Below are 21,842 nucleotides of genomic sequence, written 5' to 3'. Positions count from 1 at the left end.
TTTTAAATGTATCTAGTACTATTTTTCGTTTGCGAAAATTTTTGGTATTAGCAAATCTTTTAATTTTCAATTTTTAATATTTTTTTATAGATCTGGCAAGCTACCATTTTTTTTTTTTTAATCGCCTCCTATCAGACCATTTCGTTCTAATTTGGAATTTTTGTTATATATTTAATCCCAATTAATAAGTGCATAAATTACAGTGAAATAGGGAAGCTCGACGTTTACCTCACTAAGAAAAGTTATTTTTTGAATTTTTAAGGGGGGGAAAAATTACAAATACAAGTTTTGAACTTTATAGGAAAAAGTAGAACCTGATTTTGGGGGAAATCTCCTGAAAAGAAACTGAAAAATTAAAGTTTTACTTTTGCTTGACTGATTTTCTTCAAAGGGTTTGTCAGGAATATTTGGATAAAATTTAATTTTTTTCGTTTTTTAAAGTTATGGTGACCAACACACTTACAAAAACTTATAGACAAATAGAAACACAACATTTTTAAACATTTAGACACTAGATTTTCATAATAGAGACGACATATGGAAACCATATTTTTAAGATTACTTTTTTTTGGATTTAGCGGACATTTAAATCGAACATTTTCGTTGGAAATTTGTCTAGCTCGAATAGCTTTCCTACTATAGTTAGAGAATGTAAAAAAAAATATATACTATAACTCTATAAGAAATCAAGTTGAACATTTTTTAAATTTTTCTATTGATTAGAATATTTAATTGGAAGAGTTTGTTAGAGTAATTTGATTAATTTCGATTTTTGATTTTTTAGTCTCCTCCAATCCTAACCAAACTAAATCGGAACAGGTTCTTTAGCAGTTGAATAATGAGCCAGCGGGAGGCTTCAATTTTTTCTTGTTCGAATTTCGATCTGATTTTATATTATTATTTGTTTAACTCATAAAAAAAAGAGTTATTTATAGTGCTTAAAGATTGTTTAAAAGAATAAAGAAGATTTAAAAGTGTCGAATGACTGGAGACTGAAAGAAAAAAGACTAAACGTTGAAATGTTTACAATATTGTAGTTTCAAATTTTTGATATAATCGATCTTATCTTAGCAATCGAAAAAACAAATTCCCTAACGTTTTTCTTTTAACTAAGAGGGGCGGTTCTTTTGGAGAGGAAATGGGTCAGCTTTCCTGTAAAATTAATAAGGGCTGTTTTCTCCTCCGGAATCACCACTTAGCCCAATGGATTTTAACTTTTTCAAGTTTGCGGAGGATAAGTGAAAGCTTCATACTAAAATTTCATTTTGAATCTAACGTTAAAGCAATACCAAGCAAGTTTTAAACGAGCTTTACGCCCCACTACTTAATCACGTTGTGGTTGACAGAAGCGGCTAGCTTAGTTACTTAATGTATGACGATAATAATTTTAAATGAATTTGGATTATGCACAGAAAATAATCCATGGATATTGGGCAACTATGGACAGATTACTCGATTAATGAAATCTCTTTAATTTGAAAATGTACCTTTAGTCCATTAGCTTTTCCCCCCAAGAATTAGTTGTTTAACAGACTTAGGGAACCGCAGAGCAGATATTTTCATTGAAAACTTTATAGTAATATCCTAATATTAACATGATCGCCAAAACATATTTTCCTAATTATTAAGAGAAAAGAGAAAAACAGATTTTGACGAAAATGTTATAAGGTTTTTTTTAATGAATCATGTAACAATAAGGAAATACTTCTTTTATAGATTTCATTCATACCCACTACGAGCGCCCTACAACCTCCTAAGATGACGGCACCATTTGGGGTCTGATATAAAAATTTACAGTTAAAAACTACATTAAATGTTTCCCCACCTCATTGTTAGTAACACGTTATATCGTTACGTATTGCATTACTTTTTTTTTTTACCATAACACTCTCCAATAAAACATTTTTAATGTTAAAGTAATAAATATTCTTTTAGTTCAATTAATTTAATGCAAAAATTACCCAAATTAGAATTGTTCAATTGAGAAAAGTGAGTGCATACCACTTCTTCCACCAGGTAGAAATCAGATTCAATTGCTCCCTCCAAAAAAAAGAATCCCGAATGAAGAAGTAGTAAAACATTGAAAACACTTATAGGAAGGGGTGCTTCAAAGAAGAACCAGGAGACACTGAGAACTCCTTTAACAGGAGAAAAAAAAAAAAAAAAACAAGATCATCTCTTGCCGGTAATTTACTTTAATCAATGTTATTACAGACGGGATGAATAGAGACCTTCCTGAACGAGCTGGGATGGGGATGCAAGGAGAGGGGGGATATTTTTTTCAGCCAATATTACTACCAGCTTCTTTATAATGGAGCTTTCTGTCCTAAATTAAACGGTAGCCAATTATATTGTCCTCGGTTATATGTAACTTTAAAAACAATAATAAATAATTATATCTTAAAACTAATACTTAAAAATATTTTTCTAACACAATTACCTAAAAAGTGTATTTTTTATTTATTGGATCAACAATTTATATAGATATCAGAATGTATTTGTATTCAGATTTCTGGAATAATAAAAAAATTGGTTCAATTTAAAACTTTTCTAAGATTACTAATTCTTACTGGAGAAAGCTGGAAGTAAAACTATCACTTTACATTAGCAATCAGTAACTAATTTTGCCTAAGTTTTCAGCCTGAGAAGGCTTAAATTGCCAGTGGGACACTTGAGGATACGCTAATGAAATTTTAGCGAAAATTGAGCATTTTTTTTTGGAGCCAGAGTAACACCCACAATTAATTTCTAAATTACAGAATTATTATGGAACTCAAAGGACCTTTCTTAACGGACATTTGCTCAGAGGACCACCATATTGAAAATTCGACATGTTCCCAATATTTCCTCCTAAAACCCATTCTCTTACCCCTACTAGTAAGAAATAGAAAGAACCTACTAAAATAATTTCTTAATAAATCAAATCTCTTAATAAAACTGCCTTAAATTTATTAAATGCCCTCAATTTAAGTTGAATATACATATTTCAAATAATTTTTTTAGAAATGGCTAAGAATTTTTATGTTTGATTTATGTTGACCACGCCCAAAAAATTCAATTTTTTTTTTTATTTAAATGTTCGGCTTCAAGGACTTTATTTCTCTAAAAATATTTTTGATGAAGATTTAATTAAAAAACTTACTGTAACTAAAGCTCTACACTTCCGCAAACAGAAAATAAGAATTTAAATAAGTGGGAAACGAACGCCTAATAAATAATTCTCATTTGAGATCACAGCATCAAGTACAAATTTTGATTTAAAATCAATTCTTTGATTGTATAACCGTTATTAGCTATTAATCTGAATAAAGAAACATCTACAAATTTAATTAATAGATATTATCCGAGTTAAATATTAGGAATTACTCTAAAAATATATGAGAAGCATTTAGAAATTCATGATAAAGAAAAAGGGTAAGAAGTTGAACATAAAATCTTGATAATCACTGATAAAGAAGGACGAAGGTCTTCTTGGGCGATAATTCATGGCGATTTTTTTGGTTGTGTAAAAGTTTTCCTATCGCCATGGCTGTGGGGGTACCAAGAACCCTAAGGCTGGAAACAGTGGAGCGGCGAGCAAAGCGGCGATGATAGCGAAGAGCGAAGCGGCGAAATCAAACACAAGTAAACATATGGGACCGCGCATAGTGGCGAGCAAAGCGAAGATAGAGCAACTCTATCTATTTCTAGTTTTTGTTTTTGCCGCTTCGCTCTTCGCTATCATCGCCGCTTTGCTCGCCGCTCCACTATGTTTCCAGCCTTAGGGTACGTTCACAACGGAGCTGTGAGCATAGATGATAGCGGAGATGATAGCAGTGATGCATCAGCGCTTATAGAATAACCTAGTACATTCTTATGTGAGCGTGCACAACGAAGCTTCGACTAGTGACTCATACTCGCTGCTATAAACGAGCATAGATGATAGAATTGAATTTTTCATTTTTCTGCTAGCTGAACTCCAGTATCGGAGCTTCAAAATGGACGTCGAAAAATTATTTAGTGCTGTCTTTACTCATTATTTTTTATTATTTACTTTTAAACAATATTTTGTTTTTTAAATCGTGCTTACATTTATTTTCATGTGTATTTATTTGTCTTTTTTTCAATAAAATCATTACTAACCTAAGAGTAATCACTAGTTTTTCTTCTATGGTTATAGGATTTCCATGACAATTTTTCCAAAGTTTTCTTAATTTTGACCTTATTTTTTCTAAAATATAGTCGAATGTGGGTGGACCCATCCTCACATATTCAAAAAAACGATCCGGATAATTTCTAAGTTCCTTATATAAATAGTGAAATTCGCCCAAAGTACTTCGTTTTTTATTTATGGGATGTACATGATATTTTCTAAAGCGTTTTTTCTTTAAAATATACCTTTTTGTTGCTGCTGAACATAAAAACTCTTCTTCACTTCTCGGACATGTTGCATGTATCACAGCTCTGTTGTGCACACTAATCAGCGATTATATTTTACTCTACCAGTTATCATCTCTGCTATCATCTATACTCACAGCTCCGTTGTAAACGTACCCTAAGACTGCCACCACTTTGCAGCTTCCAATTTAATCTATTAAGTGCTGATTACCACTAACTTGACACAGAAAAAGTTCTACCAATAGTAAACAGTAATTCTATGGGGCTAAATAATGGAAAACAAACTGAAATATTATTATAATATTGTAACATTGAGTACAGCTGGATAAACCAGTACCTGTTTTAAAGTTTTCAATAAGTCTAGCTACTAATAATTCTGTACTGTCAAGCTTAATGATTTCCATGGACAGGAAAAATCCAAAACACAATCAAATCAGCAAGTTTTGAAAACTGTAATACTTTTAGTGGAATTAAGGAACTAGTCTCTTAAAAATGAATGAACTTCTGGAAATTGGATCAACACTTGCGAGGAGAGAGAGTGAAATTAGCCAGCAAAAATTTCCCAATTGGAAAAAGTAAAGAGCAATTTCGGAGCGGATAAGCACTGTTTGGATCCGAAAATGGATCAGGGATTGTTCACAATACTTTTTCTAGATATTTTCAACTTTCTAAAGATAGAAATAATTTATTTATTATTCTAATTATTCATATTTTCATTTTATTTCATTTATTTGTACTGAAAATGTATTGGATGCAAAACAGAAAATGCACCAATGAAAATATGTAAAATTGCATAGATACAGAATTATTATTATTGTTATTGTTATTACGTTTGGCAGAAAAAGCAGCGAATAGTACAATATTAAGAGATGTCACCGAACACTAAGCGCACCCAAAGTAAAAAGTCTGAAATTAACTAACCCCAGATTAAGCGGCTCCTAATTTACGTGAAATTAATGAAAAAATGGGCAACAAGGATAAACTTACAAGTAAACACTGTAATGCCAAGAATTGGAAGTGAGAAACATCAATTCTAAATTATCTGAATACTTTTTGACGAGTTAATTTTTACTTGAGAGCATATAATTACTCACACTGATGAGATGTTTTTTATTGATTGATTTAAATAAAGGATTTTAACAAATTGTAGAAGAGATGATTAGGTAAACTTTATTCTGTATTTTAAAGCTTTACTTGACCCTAGAGTTATCTGTAACTTACTCGTAGATTGTATTAAAAGGGCGGTTCCACCAAAAAGGGTAAGGAACGCAGGCAATCCAAAATTAACTAACTCGTAAGTTTAAGTAGAAATTTTGACGTTAAATATAATTAAATCTCGAGAGCAAGAATGTTGCCAAAGTGTGGTTTTAAAGCTCAAGAAACATAAATTTCTAAATTTTCTTATATCTCAATATACAAATTTGTTTCTGAGCCAATAAAGGTTTGTTGAAAACCTCCTGATAAAATTTAATGTAACGCGTAGGCCTACAGCAACAATGAACTGACTTCTTGTAAGTATTTCTGTGATCATAACCGGAACCAAATATATTTCTCTTCCTTCGTGTTTGTAGCACTTTCAATGGATATTTGATTTGTGATTAGCCACGAAGACAAGTACAGGATAATAGTGTCTCAGCTAACGTCCAAAATTGCATTGCAGAAGAGCTCTAAATTAAAGTTGAGTTTAATTTATATTAATACGAAATTTAAGAAAATTTTAGTAAAACTTATAACTTCTTTGAAAAAGTCAGACTTCCCGTTATTAGAATTTTAAGCAATGCTTTCAGGGGAAAACGCAATGATACGTAGAATCTAAACGGTATTTTAGCGTGTTACAGTTTTTTGGTTTTAAAATGGTCTGAAGATTCATCATTCGGATTCAGATCATTCGGTAATGATTTCTCTCTTTCTGCAAAGAACTTTACAACATTCATTTCCGGAAAGAAACCGAATAACTTCCTTTAAAAACCAGCGAAAAATATTAATAATAAAAACCCCCTAACCAAGCATCCTTACCTCACAATTTAAATAATTCTCTACCTGACAGAGCCAGCTTTTTGAAGAAAAAAAGTCTTTTAATCTATAAATTTTTAAAAAGAGACAAGATAATAGAGTTTTAAGTAACTTCTAACTTTCCGTGATTGTACGTACATGCGCAGATTGATGCATAATTATGTCATATTAAACGCCTTGAGCAGAATCAAGTTTAAATTTAATAATTCACACCTAACCTTCAGTAATAATTTTGCGTCACCAAATTTCACCGCTCAATAAATAATTACATTCATAATTGAGCATATAAAACGTGATGAATGCCATTCATTGCTTAAATTTCTGGTTTATTCATTTTTTTTTCTACTCTCGATTTTATTACAATTTATTTATTTTTAAGCAGATCTAGATTACGAACATTATCTTCTAAATGGATTCCTCATGGGTAAATTTGTTTTTCAAGACGCCGCACCAGTTCTTACTAATTTTTTTTACTTCCTCAGCCAATATTACCGGCATCCGTCCAGCGGCCAACTTTAAAATCTCACCTTTTTAATTTAAATGAATTTCCAAAAGCAAAAGCTATTTTCCATTTAATAGAATATTTAAAAAATGCAGTTTGTACTACAGAACATTGCAGAATGAATAATTTAAATTTGTCGACACATTATCATTGCTTTGCAAACTGGATGATGTATTTTGGTTAAAAGCAAGACTTTGGGATTTAGTAGGTTGTTTTTTTGCAAAGTACAGTTAATTTTCAAATTGGTTTTATCTTCAAATGGTTTATCGAATGTGAAATTTAAGAGGACCTTTAGATATTTGTAGGGTGAAAAGAGTAAAATTTAAATTTAAAGCTAATCAAATCGATTAGGAATCGAATCAATCAATTATTGATTACTCCACCGTAAGTTAGTAAATTGAAAGTAAGAAATAAATTTAATTCAACAAAAATTCTTTTAAAAAAAACAAAAAGTGGATATAAATAAATATAAGTTGTCATCTGGGTTCAGAATATTTTTTTTTATTTATTTATTTTGTGGCCTCATTAGAGAATTCCATTCGTTACTTATTTTGTTTTTATTTCGTTCCCCAGAGGTACAGAGTAATCGATTTCCTTTATGTAAAGAGAGGATATATCGTCGGCTCTCCCTCTAATCGATGTGTGCATGTGTGTGTCCTGAGAGTGCTGACTTATTGAGCTCAAGCTCAAGATCCAGGAGCGGTCTCTTAATGAGGCCGCACAGTGACTTCTGCACCAAAGATATGTTTAGTTATATCTAAAGTAATTGCTATTTCTTTTAAGTTAATGCCGCGCTTTAAGCTTTCAAAAAAACAACAACCATAAGCAGTATCGTTGAAATATGTAACACTTTATATAGATAAATAATGAAAAGAAAGTTTAAAATAAAATGTGATTTTTCATTTTTTTCTTTGTTTAAAAATACATCAATAAATATTTTAAAAAAATACAAAATTTTGAACTGACCTTAGTGGCAGCAGCTCTTGGCTTTCTGGAGTTGACGACGATTGCATAAACTTCCACAGTGTACCATTCCTGTCCGGCTTCCCTGTCCAACACTACTGCCGTGGACAGTACACCAGACTTGGGGTCAATGTCGAACATTCTCTGTGCTTGACCTGTCGCGCCTGTCACATTTGTCACGTAATACTCGATTTCATCCTGTGTAGCGGAATATGCGCGCACTGAAACAATACTAGTTCCGGCCGGTTCGTTCTCGTACACACTGCCAGTTAACGAGTCATTCTCAAAACTAGGACCACCGCCCATCGTCTGACTTGTGCATATTAAAGTGATATATGTGTCCATTGATTTCCTGTCCGTTTGTACAGCTTCGTCTGTAGCTTTTACAGCAATCTGATATCTAGGTTCTGGATCTGGTAGGTTCCTTTTCAACGTTACAGCCCCAGTATTTCTATTTAATCTGAACAAATCCGTGTTACCGCTAATCAGATCATATGTAACTAAACCATTTGTACTGGAATCCAGATCTGTGGCTAAAACATTCATTATAAGCTGTCCTTGGGTTCTGGGAGGAGCTATAACAGCGGCGGTCATGGATACAAACGTTGGAGCGTTATCATTTTCATCTTCAACAATGACTGTCACAAGTTTTTCAGCCGATAATCTAGCTGATTCTGGTTCTGCTTGATCTGTAGCTACAACGGTCAATCTGAAAGTATCCACTTCTTCCCTATCTATTGGCAATCTTGTCCTAATCACACCGGTTCTCTTATCAATTTGGAAATGCATCTTGCCCGGTTGATTAGGGTCACCCGGCTCTTGTTTCAATATTGAGTAAGTTATCTCACCATTGGTGCCTGAATCTGGATCTTCAGCTGTGACTGTAACAATGGGTGAATCTTCAGAAATTCTTTCATGAATTTGCCGTACTATAGCGGTATTAGTGAACACAGGAGGATTATCGTTACAATCTTGAACATTTACTGTGAACAAAAGTGTTGTAGACAATCTAGGATTACCTCCATCGCTAGCCGTAATGTTCAACACATAAGAGTTCAACTCTTCATAGTCTAACAGTTTATGCAGGTACAAAGATCCTGTAGCTGGGTCCACATGAAATGTATCCCTACGATTGCCAGAACCAATCGAAAAGAAAACTTCACTGTTCATACCTAGATCCGCGTCCGAGGCTCTGAACTGCATCAGCTCCGTGTCAACAGGTGTATTTTCCAAAACTGATATTTTTGATTCAGTTTGCGTGAATTCTGGAGCGTTATCATTTTCATCTAGCACATCCACAATTACTGAAGATGTAGCGCTCAGTCTAGCTGTGATTGCGGCGTCATGCGCTACAACGGTTAGTACATACCTGGAGGTAGTCTCTCTGTCCAACATTTTGCTTATAGTTATCTGGCCAGTTGCTTCGTCAATGGTGAATCTTCCTTCTTCATTTCCACCAGACAATGTATAAAATACATCGCCATTGAGATCTTCATCGGCATCATTCGTGAACACTCTTAACACCTGCGTACCCACACTAGAGCCCTCAGATATCTGAACCTTGTAGGGAGTCCTCAGGAACTCTGGAGCATTGTCATTAACATCTGTAATATAAACATTCACTTTCACTTTATCCTTGAGTCTTGTGATGCCGTTATCAGTGACCGTTGCTTCCAAGCTGACAAAATTTTGTCCAGTTCTTTCAATCAGTTCTTCTCGGTCGAAAACGTGTAAAGTTTTTATAAAACCATTCTTTGGATCGATGGCAAAATCAGTTTTGGCATTTCCAATAGAAAAAGTGAGCTCAGCGTTACGTCCAATATCATTATCAGTGGCGGTTAATTTCCCTACAAATGAATCTGGAGGCTCATTTTCACGTATTTGAAATTTAAATGTTGAATTTGTAAATTCTGGTTTGTTGTCATTTTCATCGATAACGTGTATCACGACAGGTACTATGGAAGATCGCGGCGGAGAACCATGGTCGCTGGCTCTAACTGTTAGCGAGTAATAATCACGATCCTCCCGATCTAAAGGACTCTTCACATACATGAAACCATCGGGAAATACACCAAACTTTCCTTCAGAATTCCCTTCAATTATCTTATAAGAGACCAGGCCATTCAATCCTAGATCTGCATCTGATGCTGCAAGTGCGAAAAATCTATCATTCACCGCAGTTGATTCCAGTAATGATGTTTCGTAAGAAGTGTGGTCGAAAACGGGCGTATGATCGTTCACATCATCAATTGTAACTGTGACTAGATGTTTAGAGGAAAGAGGTGGAGAACCGGAATCCGAGGCTGTGATCTCTAAGGTCAAAGATGTGCCAGGTTCCCCGCGGAATGGTTTATTTAAATACACTACACCGGTGGCTTCCACTATTCTAAAGTGTTGTTCAGGATTTGAACTTAAATTAAACACTATTCTACTGTTAGGCCCTGAATCTTTATCAACAGCCATGGCTAAATAGACTTCCTGGCCGACAGCTGCGTTCTCTGGTATTCTAATTCTATCCCTGTCTCTTGGAAACACTGGATGATTATCATTTTCATCGAGAATTGTCACATTGACAGTACACTTGCCATAAGAGAGTCCAGATCTTGCCGCTACAGTTAAACTATACAATGGAAACTGTTCTCTATCTATCCTGTTCGCTGTAGTTATTTCGCCTGTTCTTTCGTCTATTTTAAAGCTTTTATTTTCATCGCCGAACACAATGGAATATCTAACGTGATTCTGATGCTGTTGTCTAACTTGAACCCTACCCACCTTTCTCCCAATTGATGGCTCTTTCTTGTCATGGTCTTCGGAGATCTGAAAAGTATAAGTACCATACGCTTCAAATTCTAAATCTTCCACATGCGATTCTTTGATTATTTCCACAATAGCATCTTCCACAGCTTTTCTGTCACCCTTATCTTTGGCAGATATTCTTAATTTATACAATGCTTGTTGTGAACGCCCTAGGAACTGTTTAACGGAAATTACACCGGTTTTTTCATTAATTTGAAACATTCCATTACTCCCATCCTCAATGTTAAACCTAATGACCGCGTTATCACCATCGTCTTGATCTCTAGCTGATACCTGCACTAAAGAGGTACCTACAGGATTGTTCTCGCTAGCTAATACAAAATATTGTTGTGGGTAAAATTCAGGACTGTTATCGTTAACGTCTTGAACTCTGAGGTAGACGGTTGCAGTGGATGATTGAGGCGGTAGACCTTGATCTCTGGCGATAACTCTAATATCGTAATGCGGTATAGTTTCTCTATCTAATTTTGTGTTTATAGTTAACTTGCCCGTCAGGGAATTTAATGTGAACATACCTGGATATTGTCTCTGTACGTCAGAATGAAGACTGTAGGTCACACTTCCGTTTGTACCTTGATCATGGTCCACCGCGGTCAGCATTGCTACTAATGTGTTTGGCGGTTTACTTTCCAACAGTGTAACATTAATTTTTTCTTGGGAAAATTTTGGAGCTTCGTCATTTTCATCTAAAATTAGTACTTTCAAATGTGTGTATGCCCATTTGGGGTTAGGTCCACCGTCTCTAGCAGAAATCTTCAATTCCACCGTACCCTGAACCTCTCTGTCTAAAGGTGCTTTAGTTGTTATCAGACCGGAATTAGTGTCCATTTCAAACCATTGTTGATCGTTACCAGAAACAAAAGCGTAATAAATTTGCGCGTTGACTCCAGAATCTTCATCGGTGGCCGTGATACCAGCTACATACGTGCCTGGTGGAGCCAGTTCACTCAAGATTGCTGAATATTCTGTTTTCTCAAACACCGGCTCATGATCGTTAACATCGTTGACGTGTATAATCAGGAAGGCAATGGCTGTCCGGCGAGGGGTGCCCTTATCAGTGGCTGTTATCGTTAAGTTGTATTTATTAATGTGTTCTCTGTCTAAAATACCATTCACTCTAACAATATGAAACGTTTCACTATATTCTAGACTAAAATGATTTAATTCATTACCCGATTTAATTTCAACTGTAGTTTCTCCATTTAAACCTTCATCTGGATCAATTACCGAAACTGCAGCAACAACAGAACCATTAGCCGCGTTTTCATCAACCGTAGCATAATCCACTGTAGCTGGAAAGAAATATCTGAACTTGATGACAGGGTCATGATCATTAGCATCAACTAAATTCACAGTAACATATGTTCTTCCATCTTGTCTAGGAGAACCATGGTCTCGGGCATAAACCGTGAACACACAGGATTTTGGACAACCGCCTCCCGGCTTAGCACCAGTGGCCTGAAGGCAATTCTGATGCGGACAATCAAGAGGTTCAGCCGTTGAGATTACTCCAGTCTCAGGATCAACACTAAATTTTCTTTCAGTCTCTGATAAGTAATAAGTTATTTTGGAATTATCACCCACATCATTATCCGTGGCCATTACTTGTAACACTCGAGTTCCTGGAGGTACGCTCTCAATCAATGACACATTATAATCACTATGATCGAAAATTGGGGGGTTGTCATTGACATCTAAAATTGTTACATTCACTAATAAATGTCCGTACCTAGTCGGCGCACCACCATCTCTTGCGGAGATATTCAGCTGGTAGAATGACCTTTCCTCCCTGTCAAGGTCGCCGGTCGTTTGAAGGTGAAGGTAAGAGGTTTCGCCGCTAGGGTTCGCTGTCACCTCCAGTCGGAATTTGTCCTTGACATTGCCAGCCACTATTCTATAATCATCTGACACACCATTTATGCCAACATCCTTATCAGCTGCCGCGTCTAATAGTACTTTTGTGCCAGCTGCTGCACTTTCTGAGAATGTCACCGCTATAGATGGTTCAGGAAATTCAGGCGAATTATCGTTCACATCTAACACTACAATACGCACTTCGATTGGATAAGTGGGCTGCGAGGATAGCACTACTAAATCGAACCTATCAGCAGCTAGAGCTTCCCGGTCAAGAACGGTTGTCGTTCTTATTTCACCCGTTGAAGCGTTCATAGTAAATTCAGCCGGCGACTCGTTGAATCTATAAGTGAAGCCACGTTTAGTTGGTATTGTAGCTACAACTGTACCTTTAGGTTTGCCTTCTTCAATTTCAAACTGCACCCTAGTCTCTACGGCCCTAGATTGCATCTGTCCCGGCTGTAGATCCGGGGGCGGAGCCGTGGTGCAATGGGCCGCTGTCAATAGACAGCCAACCACCAGCAACACCGTCACTAATCTCATTACACACCAACACAGACACACGCGCACTCACACCATTACTGTAGATTATCAATGGATTATAGTTGTGTGAACGCGCTGGCACACCTGGGGGGTTGTATTCACACGGACGAACTGACTCTAGTCAGGTTACTGCCTCTCTGGTACGAGCAGCAGTAGCGCACCTTTCTATGACGGCGCTACACGGACAACTGAAGGACCGGCCGTCAGCCCCTCCACCTGGCTCCGACCTCCACCTTCATGGCTCCTCCCAATGCGTCCTCTCACCTCCTCGCTGTCATTACCTCTGCCCCCACCACCGCGGTCCTTGCGCTCCAGATCTGCAACACACACGCATATACATCTATTATTAATTTCATTCTCAAATTGCTACAGATAATTAATTATTATTAGAAGCACTATCTCCTCCCTTGGCTCCATCACCATTATTCTAAACTATTTCATTTAAAGTTTATTGCATTTTGATCGACACTAATAATATTCTATTTATCAAGTAGCATACACTAAACAATTAATAAGTAACTTGAAGAAGATCGTTACTAATGTTCAAATAAACTCCTCTTTAAAAAGTGTTCACTCATTAACAGTTCCTTAATATTTACTTCATGGTCACATTTATAAAACTTTTTTATGGATAATCTTGTTTAATATGCTTCATATCTAATTAAACGTATTTTTTAATGGAAACTAGCGCTATTAAGTTTATATTCTTAAGGCAGAGCGTTCATACTTCTTTAATTTGTGACACTGTCTAAATTTGTTCATTTGATGGACTTAATAGCGCATTTTATAGCATATGCGCAGTTTCAGCCCTTAAAATTGCTGTTTTTCTAAATTCGGAACCGTTATCTTTACTCAACGAGTAAACGAGGCGAAATTGAATTATTAGTGAAATAAATCATTGCTTTTTAGATCCGAGGTCTGGGCCCTTAAAGCGGGCAATCAAGGCTAAAAGAGCTATTGTTAAGGGTCTGGTCCCAGTCCAGTAAAAGGGACATATTAAGTTAGAAGAAAAACAAAAGGAGATAGGTTTAATGGACTGCATATTCTGTTTTCATAGTTGAAGCTTTTTTTAATTTAGGACTGTCACTGTGATCTGAAAAGAGATTTGAAATGGCCAAAGATGTAAAAGGCTGCATAGAAGATTTCGTTTAGAATGCGGGAAGCAATTTGAAGGTGTTAACAGAAAACAAACGTACAAAAACATTACAGGAATTGGTGAGAATAAATAATAAAAAAAAAGCAAGACTCTTCCAATACTGTAGTTAGAGCTAGAATTAAGGATAAATTTCTGAGTTTAAAACAGAGAGGGTTTGGTAGCTTTCCCAATTTGGTAGCTTTCAAATTTTTAAAATTGAGTATTTACTAGTAACATTCAAGTGATATCCTCTGAGTTCGAAATAGTGTTGTTCAAGAGCTGAGCTATAAGGCTATAAGGTTCGAGCCTTAAGCGCTCGAGGGTTCAGCGGGTGGCTCGAGTCAGAGCTCGAGCTGAAGCCTCACAGAGAGCTCGGTGAGCCTCCAAGGCTCGGCTCAAAAGACTCGAGCTTTTTTTATATATGAAGCATTTTATTTGTACTAATTAATAAAATTCATTTCTTAAAATAAAATCAAGTTATAGCAGCTAATGAATTTTTCAAACATATTTTTGTATAAATGAATACAATAATTTTTAAAATGTTCGTTGTTCATTGATTACTCGTCATTCCTTAAGAATTTAAAAAGGCTTGCACTTTGTGAGCCTTCAACTCCAGTTTTATGCGCCTCCAATTTGAGCTTCACGGCTCGAGCTTCGAGGGCTATAAGGCTCGAGTTGAACCTCAGCTGAACAACACTAGTTCGAAAATCAACGAGTGTATTTACAAGATATCTCAAAATTTAAAAAGAAAAATGAGAGCTGTAACTTACAGCTTCAAAAAATCATTCAACCAAAAAAATAGAATCTAATGGCCGACAGCAGGATCAGAACCCAGTAAACGGTAACCACAGAGCTAAACACATTCCTGCCAAGTTTTATTCTTAAAATTTTTTTAGCTCTGAGTTTTAGCTCTAAGCTCTGAGTTTAATAAACTATTAGAGTTTAAATAGTAATTTAACTCACACAATACAAGGAAGTATAAAAGGGGGAGCATATCTAATATTAGGTGAGGAGCAACACAGTCACGGTGATATGCCCATCATGGCGTAACCAATCTTAATGGTTTCTTTTCCCAGAACGATATCCTACCCAAAGTGGCTTTTCCCTATAACAGATCAAAGGTTTTTCTTTTCTTTTTTTTTTTTTTTTTTGTTAGAGAACATGTTTGTGTCAAGAGAAAAGGGAGTCTTAAAGAAAACGTAATAAGAGGAGAAATAGATCAAAAGGAAATGATATTAAGAATGGAGAGAGGAAAATTAGTGTTTCTTTAGTTGGGAAAAAAACAAAGATCTTGAACACGCCTTCCTCTGGGCGAAGAAAGGCGGCAAAAGAAATTAAGAAGAGACGGGAGTGACAAGTATCATTAAATAGTTTATCACTGCATGCTATAAAGTAGCTCTACTTCTTCATACACAAGTGACTAACCTCTAAACAAGCTATTATAGGTATAGCATTAATATTATAGCTCGTCTACAAGTTTAAACTTGTTGCAGTTCAAAATAAACCGGGATATTTTATTTTAAAACTGATCCTACCTAAGAAATATTTTTCTAAAACTAAACCAAGGAGGCTGTCAAAGGAGTAGATCAACTTCATGAAATCAAAAGCTAATATTTTAATTTTGTAGGAAAGCCTAAGCGAGAAATTATCACTTAAGTTTTTCAGAAATTTGTTTGTAAACTGCCAGCTGCGACGAACTGGCGATTACTAAGAGTTTAAGTACAATAACTTGAGTTTATGCTTGAATTATGTTTTTACAGAAATTTGAGTTTTTTGTAGAGACATTCTAAACTTAAAAACAATTTTAATAATTTTGTTTTAATAAAAAAAAAAAAAACGAAAATGAAAGATTGTAAAGAACATTAGTTACGTTGGAATGCAATGATGATTTCCTGCACTGATGCTGCAAATTAAATGATAAAAGATGCTTCAGAAAAAGCATCATCACACATAAAGAAGAATCAACAACAACAAAAAATTGTGAAAATCTATATTCAATTATTTTAAATTAATGCGTAACAAAGAAAGTCTTTACAGATACAACTTTCAGCTTCAATCAGAACCGAGAATCTCTACAATTTATCGAATATTTTACAGAAAAGAATGATATTATTATGTTAGAGAAAAATACTAGAAGAAATTGTGCAGTAATTTTTTGGGTAAATGTTTTAAGATAGTTCTGGAAGAGCAAGGGTCTGAATGCAGGTATCTAGTGGAGGCCACTAGGGCTAATTCCATTCTTCTAGTCACCCTTCAAACTAAAAAGTTATGGTGAAGTTGGGGTACACATAACTTTCCCTGAAAGGGCGTTTAGTGGGGTTGCAGACTGAGTTACAAACACAAAAAAATAAAGAATACAACAGAAATATCTAGCCACCGCATTCTATATCTGTGAACCACTCGGAATAGCCACTCCTTATTCAAATAAAATTATTTTTAAGTGACGTATTTGTGATGGAAGTTTTTGGACAAAGTCTTCGAAATAAAGGAATATTTTTTTGAAATTCCCTATATATTATTGTTAATTTAAATATTTAACCCTTACGCTAGACTAAAAAGAACAGAAATAAACAGATGCTATAGACTACTTAAAAGATTCTTAGACGATAGATCAAAACTCCCTCAGGACAACAGAAGACAGATTTATACTTCTGTTTTGAAACCCATCTGGGCGTTTGGAATAAAGCTGTGTAGGGTTCAATCAAACGCTCCAATCTCCAAAGGGATTCAGTCCCTTCTATCTAAAATACTTTGAACTATTGTACACGCTCCATTTTATGTTTCCAAACTGACTGTACACAGCTAAAACATGATACAGAAAACTCCACTTCAGCCTGCAATCTCATAAAATCCTCTTGCTCAAAATCTTTTTTCTAGAACTCTTCCTGATAACCCGGACAAGACGTCTTAAAAGACAATGACTCGTGATTTCCTCTCAAGTGAAAAGAGCGACTGAACAGTCTAATGTTTTGGAGTGTTACCGCTGGGTAACTTCTCCACTCGTTACCTTATCATTTATTACTCGGTTATCACTGTTACTTATAGTGCTAACGCGCTGATTGTAGCAAGCAAAAAGAAATATTTAAATTGTTCTAAACAGATGCATACCATTAAAAAATAAATTCATTACCCAAATTCATTTCAAAAAATTCTTAAAATTTCGAATTCTGATTACATTGTATTTCAATTTCAAGCCTAACTCATAAATTCCTCATATCGTCCTCAGCATAATTGATTTTATTCAGAAAAATTATTTCCAATGAAATCACGCTTGATGATAAAGGGTGAGGAGGAGTTATAAAAAAGCAAGCATACACGTTGGAATTACGAAAGGTGTCCTATTATTTTGGGACAGGCTTATGAAGTAAAAAGAGTGGAATTTCAGAAATAGTTGCCAGGAAATAAGCGTCTGAGTGAACCAAAGGTCGGGGACAACTCACTACCGGAGAAAACGGAGTCTGAAAATTTGAACTATTTCACAAAGTAGAGGACCACCTAAAACTTGTACATAAGAAAATCTGCGCTATAATAATAATTCCTCTGTTAAAGTTTGATAAAAAGTAAAATTATACCCAAATTAATTTGTTCAGCTACTTTTATTAGATATACGGCACTTTAATTTAGAGTAGAGAAACAAATACAGCTAGTCTTTGATTCTACCGGATTGTCGAGAACAAAAATTCTACGCCTAAAAACTACCTTACAGTGCAGCTAATTATTTACTCTGCCCCCGCCCCACAGAAATTTCGCTCACTAATTCCACTTCCTGTTCAGAAAAGAGATTTTTTTTTCTTTTTCTTCTACAAAACCGGAAGCTTCAAAAGTTCTTAAAAAGGGCCACCGCTTTTCCTAGAAGCTGAACATTTTCTAGTTTTCTTTGTTACGGCTGAGCTCTTTCACAGTTTTCTTTCAATTATGTTTTCCCACACCCATTCTTGTTAACCCAAGCTTTTGTAAGCAAGTTATTGTACTTCACACGGACCATGTTTTACCTAAGCACCGACTAACTTACGTGGGATTACTCAAAAATACCTTAAAGTTTTTTTGTTTTTTTTTCAACTTTAAATCTTTACTAAATATTAAATGGCTTTTGCACAGGCTTCACTTATCGAAAATAATTTTTTAAAAAAAGTTCACGCAACTTAAATAGTTGTGTTAGAAGTTTATTATTCCGGGGGGAAAATAAAACGAAAGATTCATACTTCTGCTGTTTATAATATTATGGAGCCTAAGACATTATTCACTATCCTACTTAAAAAATAATCTAAGCATAATTAAACTGCATATATTATTTTAAAATCGAAACGTAAAATTTTAAAAAATACCTGCTAATGTAAATTAAAAAAAAAAATAAAAATGCGTAATACAGAGAGTATCACAAAACATGTATTTCCGGTATAGAAAAAACTTCATATTAAAAGAAATTAAATATTTCCATTAAAAATATAATAAAATAAAAGAAGAAGAAGAATCTAATAATAATTACTCAAAATAGCACATCCTATATTGTATAGATGGATGCACAAAGTAATCAATTACAAAAATACTTAATAAAACAAGTATAAAAACTAACTGAAACATTAATTAATTTCTACAAGTGAAGCAGCGAGTACCGGGGCTTGAAAACGAGTGTCTACTGTGTTTGATACTTGAAGAGCAATCAAGATTAGTGAAATCAGAAACAGGTCTGACCAGTTTTCTGCTTTTTTTTTTTTTTTATTTCTCTTACCGACTTCATTATTCATTGATATTATATTATTATAAAGAAATGGTCACACAAATTTATGATAATTTCATTTTCTGTATTGTTCTTTAATAAAATATTTACACTTACATCAGTATATTCAGTTCCTTTTACCATTCGAAACAGGAACTACAGCAATATGAGAAATATCATCGCATTTTTAGGTCTCAGTTCACGAATTCAGTTTTAAGAAGGAGTTCCGAGAGTTCCTCAAAAGTTCCTGACATCGTGATGATGTCAAAGATTTCAAGATGGAAGAACGCCTGTTTTAAACGTAGACAGGCAACCCTCTGAAGGTTAAGTTACATTATAGAGTAATAAAATTTAATACGATTAAAATTTGAAGGTTATTTTTACGATTATTGGGATATGGTTATAAAGATGAATGGCGGCTGAGAGGCACAAGGTATACACAGCCTACAGGTTGATGTCCATCCTTGCTGAGAAAGGGGACTAGGTATACACAAACAATTTCATAAAGAGCAACCGTTTTGTGTGCCACATAGGGAATAAATAAGTTTTACATTTTATTGCCAGGAATAACCGATTCTTCTTCTAAAAAATAATAATATAATATAATATACAGGGTGTATACCTGTATATTATATTCGGGAGGTGATTCTGGGCATCATTTGTAACAAAAAATTCCATATAAACTATGGCTCCATTCGGCTCCGTTTTATAGATATTTTTAATTTTAGGTTTTTTTCAAGGTGTTACTACTTTTTAGCAAAAAGTTGCCTATATTTCTCAAACTATTATAGCTACAGCAATTTTAATAAGCTCATTAGAAAGAAGGTTATATTTCCTTTGAAATAAGCTAATTTGCATTCCAAAATAATAATATTAAGTATTTTACTTTGTAGCCCAAACATAAGAAATAGCAAGTTTCTAATTTTTTCCAAAAACTTTGACTTAGTCGTTTGAAAAGTCCGTGCAAAGTCAGAGAGATAGCACTACTGGCGCGTATCGAGGTTATGTTTAGTTAGTAGCATCTCTTGGAAGAACACACACCAAGTTTCAGCCAGATCGGTCTATTTCTTTGTGTTTGGCATTCGTTTGAATCGAGGAAGTCGAGTGATTTTCAAAAAATGGACGAAAAAGAATTTCGTGTGTTGAAAGGCAAAACGCCTCAGGAGACTAAAGAGAAGCTTGATAAACATTATGGTGACTCTGCACCTTCGATTAGAACAGTTTATAAGTGGTTTCAAAATTTTCGGAGTGGCCATATGGGCACAAGTGACGCTGAACGTTCTGGGCGCCCTGTTGAGGTTACTACTCCAGAAATCATTGATAAAATCCATGATATGGTGATGGATGACAGAAGAGTGAAGGTGCGTGAGATTGCTAGTGCTGTGGGCATCTCGAATGAACGGGTACATAATATTTTGCATCAACATTTGGACATGACAAAGCTATCCGCAAAATGGGTGCCGCGATTGCTCACGCTTGACCACCAAAAACGAAATCGTGTGAAGTGTTGCAAGGACGGTTTGCAGCTGTTCCAGAAGAATCCGCAGGACTTTAAGCGTCGTTTCGTCACTGTGGATGAAACATGGATACATCACTACACTCCTGAGACCAAAGAACAATCTAAACAATGGGTTACCAAGGGGGAAATCTGCGCCAAAAAAAGGCGAAGACCGTTCCTTCGGCCGGAAAGATTATGGCGACTGTCTTTTGGGATTCGCAAGGAATAATCCTCATCGACTATCTGGAAAAGGGTAAAACTATTACAGGTGCATATTATTCATCGTTATTGGACCGTTTGAAAACCGAGCTGCAAGAAAAATGCCCACGATTGGCCCACAAAAAAGTCCTTTTCCATCACGACAACGCACCAGCTCACACCTCAGCAGTTGTGGTCGCAAAATTAATGGAAATAGGGTTCCAACTCGTTTCACATCCCCCCTATTCTCCAGACTTGGCTCCCTCGGACTACTATTTGTTCCCCAATATGAAGATTTTATTCAAACGAGGAGGTGATTGCAGAAACGAATGGCTATTTTTCAGACTTGGACAAATCCTATTATTCGGAAGGGATCAACAAACTAGAGCAGCGTTGGACGAAGTGTTATAAGCCTAAAAGGAGACTATGTTGAAAAATAAAAAAGGTTTACCCCAAAAAATTAAGTAGTTTTTATTTTTGCCCGGACTTTTCAAACGACCCTCTATGTAAAAAAACGTGCACTATTCATGAAAAACTTCTACACACAATCACCTTTCGAACGGTGCAGCAAATAAGTCTATTTATGTCTTTCTAGGTTATACTAATCGATTAAAATCCTGAAAACTAATTTTTACCAGCTTTAACACTTCCTAGCGTAAAAATTAACTCAACACCCCCCCCCCCAAATGGCGTAAAGAAAAAAATTTAATTCAATAAAGAAGAGTTGTTAGATGTGGAGGGGGATGATCCCATCTGTGTGTCTTTTTTTTAAAGCTAAACCAAAAAAAAATGGTGGCTTAGAAACTAACAATGAAACAGCTATTTTAATTGGTCGAATTAAATACTACGTAAAATATTACCCTATATAAAGTGTCGTTTTGTACACTAGTGAAAGAAAATGGCGCCCCCTTTAACTAATTATGTAGAACTTTAATTCAATGTTTTTTTTTACGTATTTTTCAACCTTTAGTTGATTACTAGATCTAGGAGATCGTGTATTAATGTATTAAATTTTAATCGATTAGTATCACCTAGAAAGACATAAATAGACTTTTTGGCTGCACAATTTTTGTATTCAAAATAAAATAACATCGCTGTACATAACAAGAGAATGTTGCCCGGAAGTCAACAGTGAAGCACCAAACGTCCTGGACGCACCTTAAAATACAAAAGTTCGTTTTCGAAAAATTGGAAAACAAAATCATTTCCGTCATCCCTATTCAGG

At 35.1% G+C, this 21,842-nt stretch overlaps 1 protein-coding gene across 1 annotated transcript in view; it reads right to left on the bottom strand.

Annotated features, from left to right (window-relative positions):
• ft (cadherin-related tumor suppressor fat) overlaps positions 1–21,842 on the bottom strand; it is a 425,132-nt gene that overhangs the window by 260,634 nt on the left and 142,656 nt on the right. The window contains exon 2 of the mRNA XM_074129946.1: positions 7,859–13,386. Within this exon, the coding sequence (XP_073986047.1) occupies positions 7,859–13,069 (5,211 nt within the window). The 5' untranslated portion in view covers positions 13,070–13,386. The remainder of the gene's footprint in view (positions 1–7,858; positions 13,387–21,842) is intronic.

The sequence above is a fragment of the Rhodnius prolixus genome, unplaced genomic scaffold (assembly GCF_049639745.1).
Source record: "Rhodnius prolixus isolate KJV_2025 unplaced genomic scaffold, Rpr scaffold_21, whole genome shotgun sequence".
Lineage (NCBI taxonomy): Eukaryota > Metazoa > Arthropoda > Insecta > Hemiptera > Reduviidae > Rhodnius > Rhodnius prolixus.
Note: the sequence above shows the minus strand (reverse complement) of the source record. Positions and strands in the feature narration are given on the sequence as shown.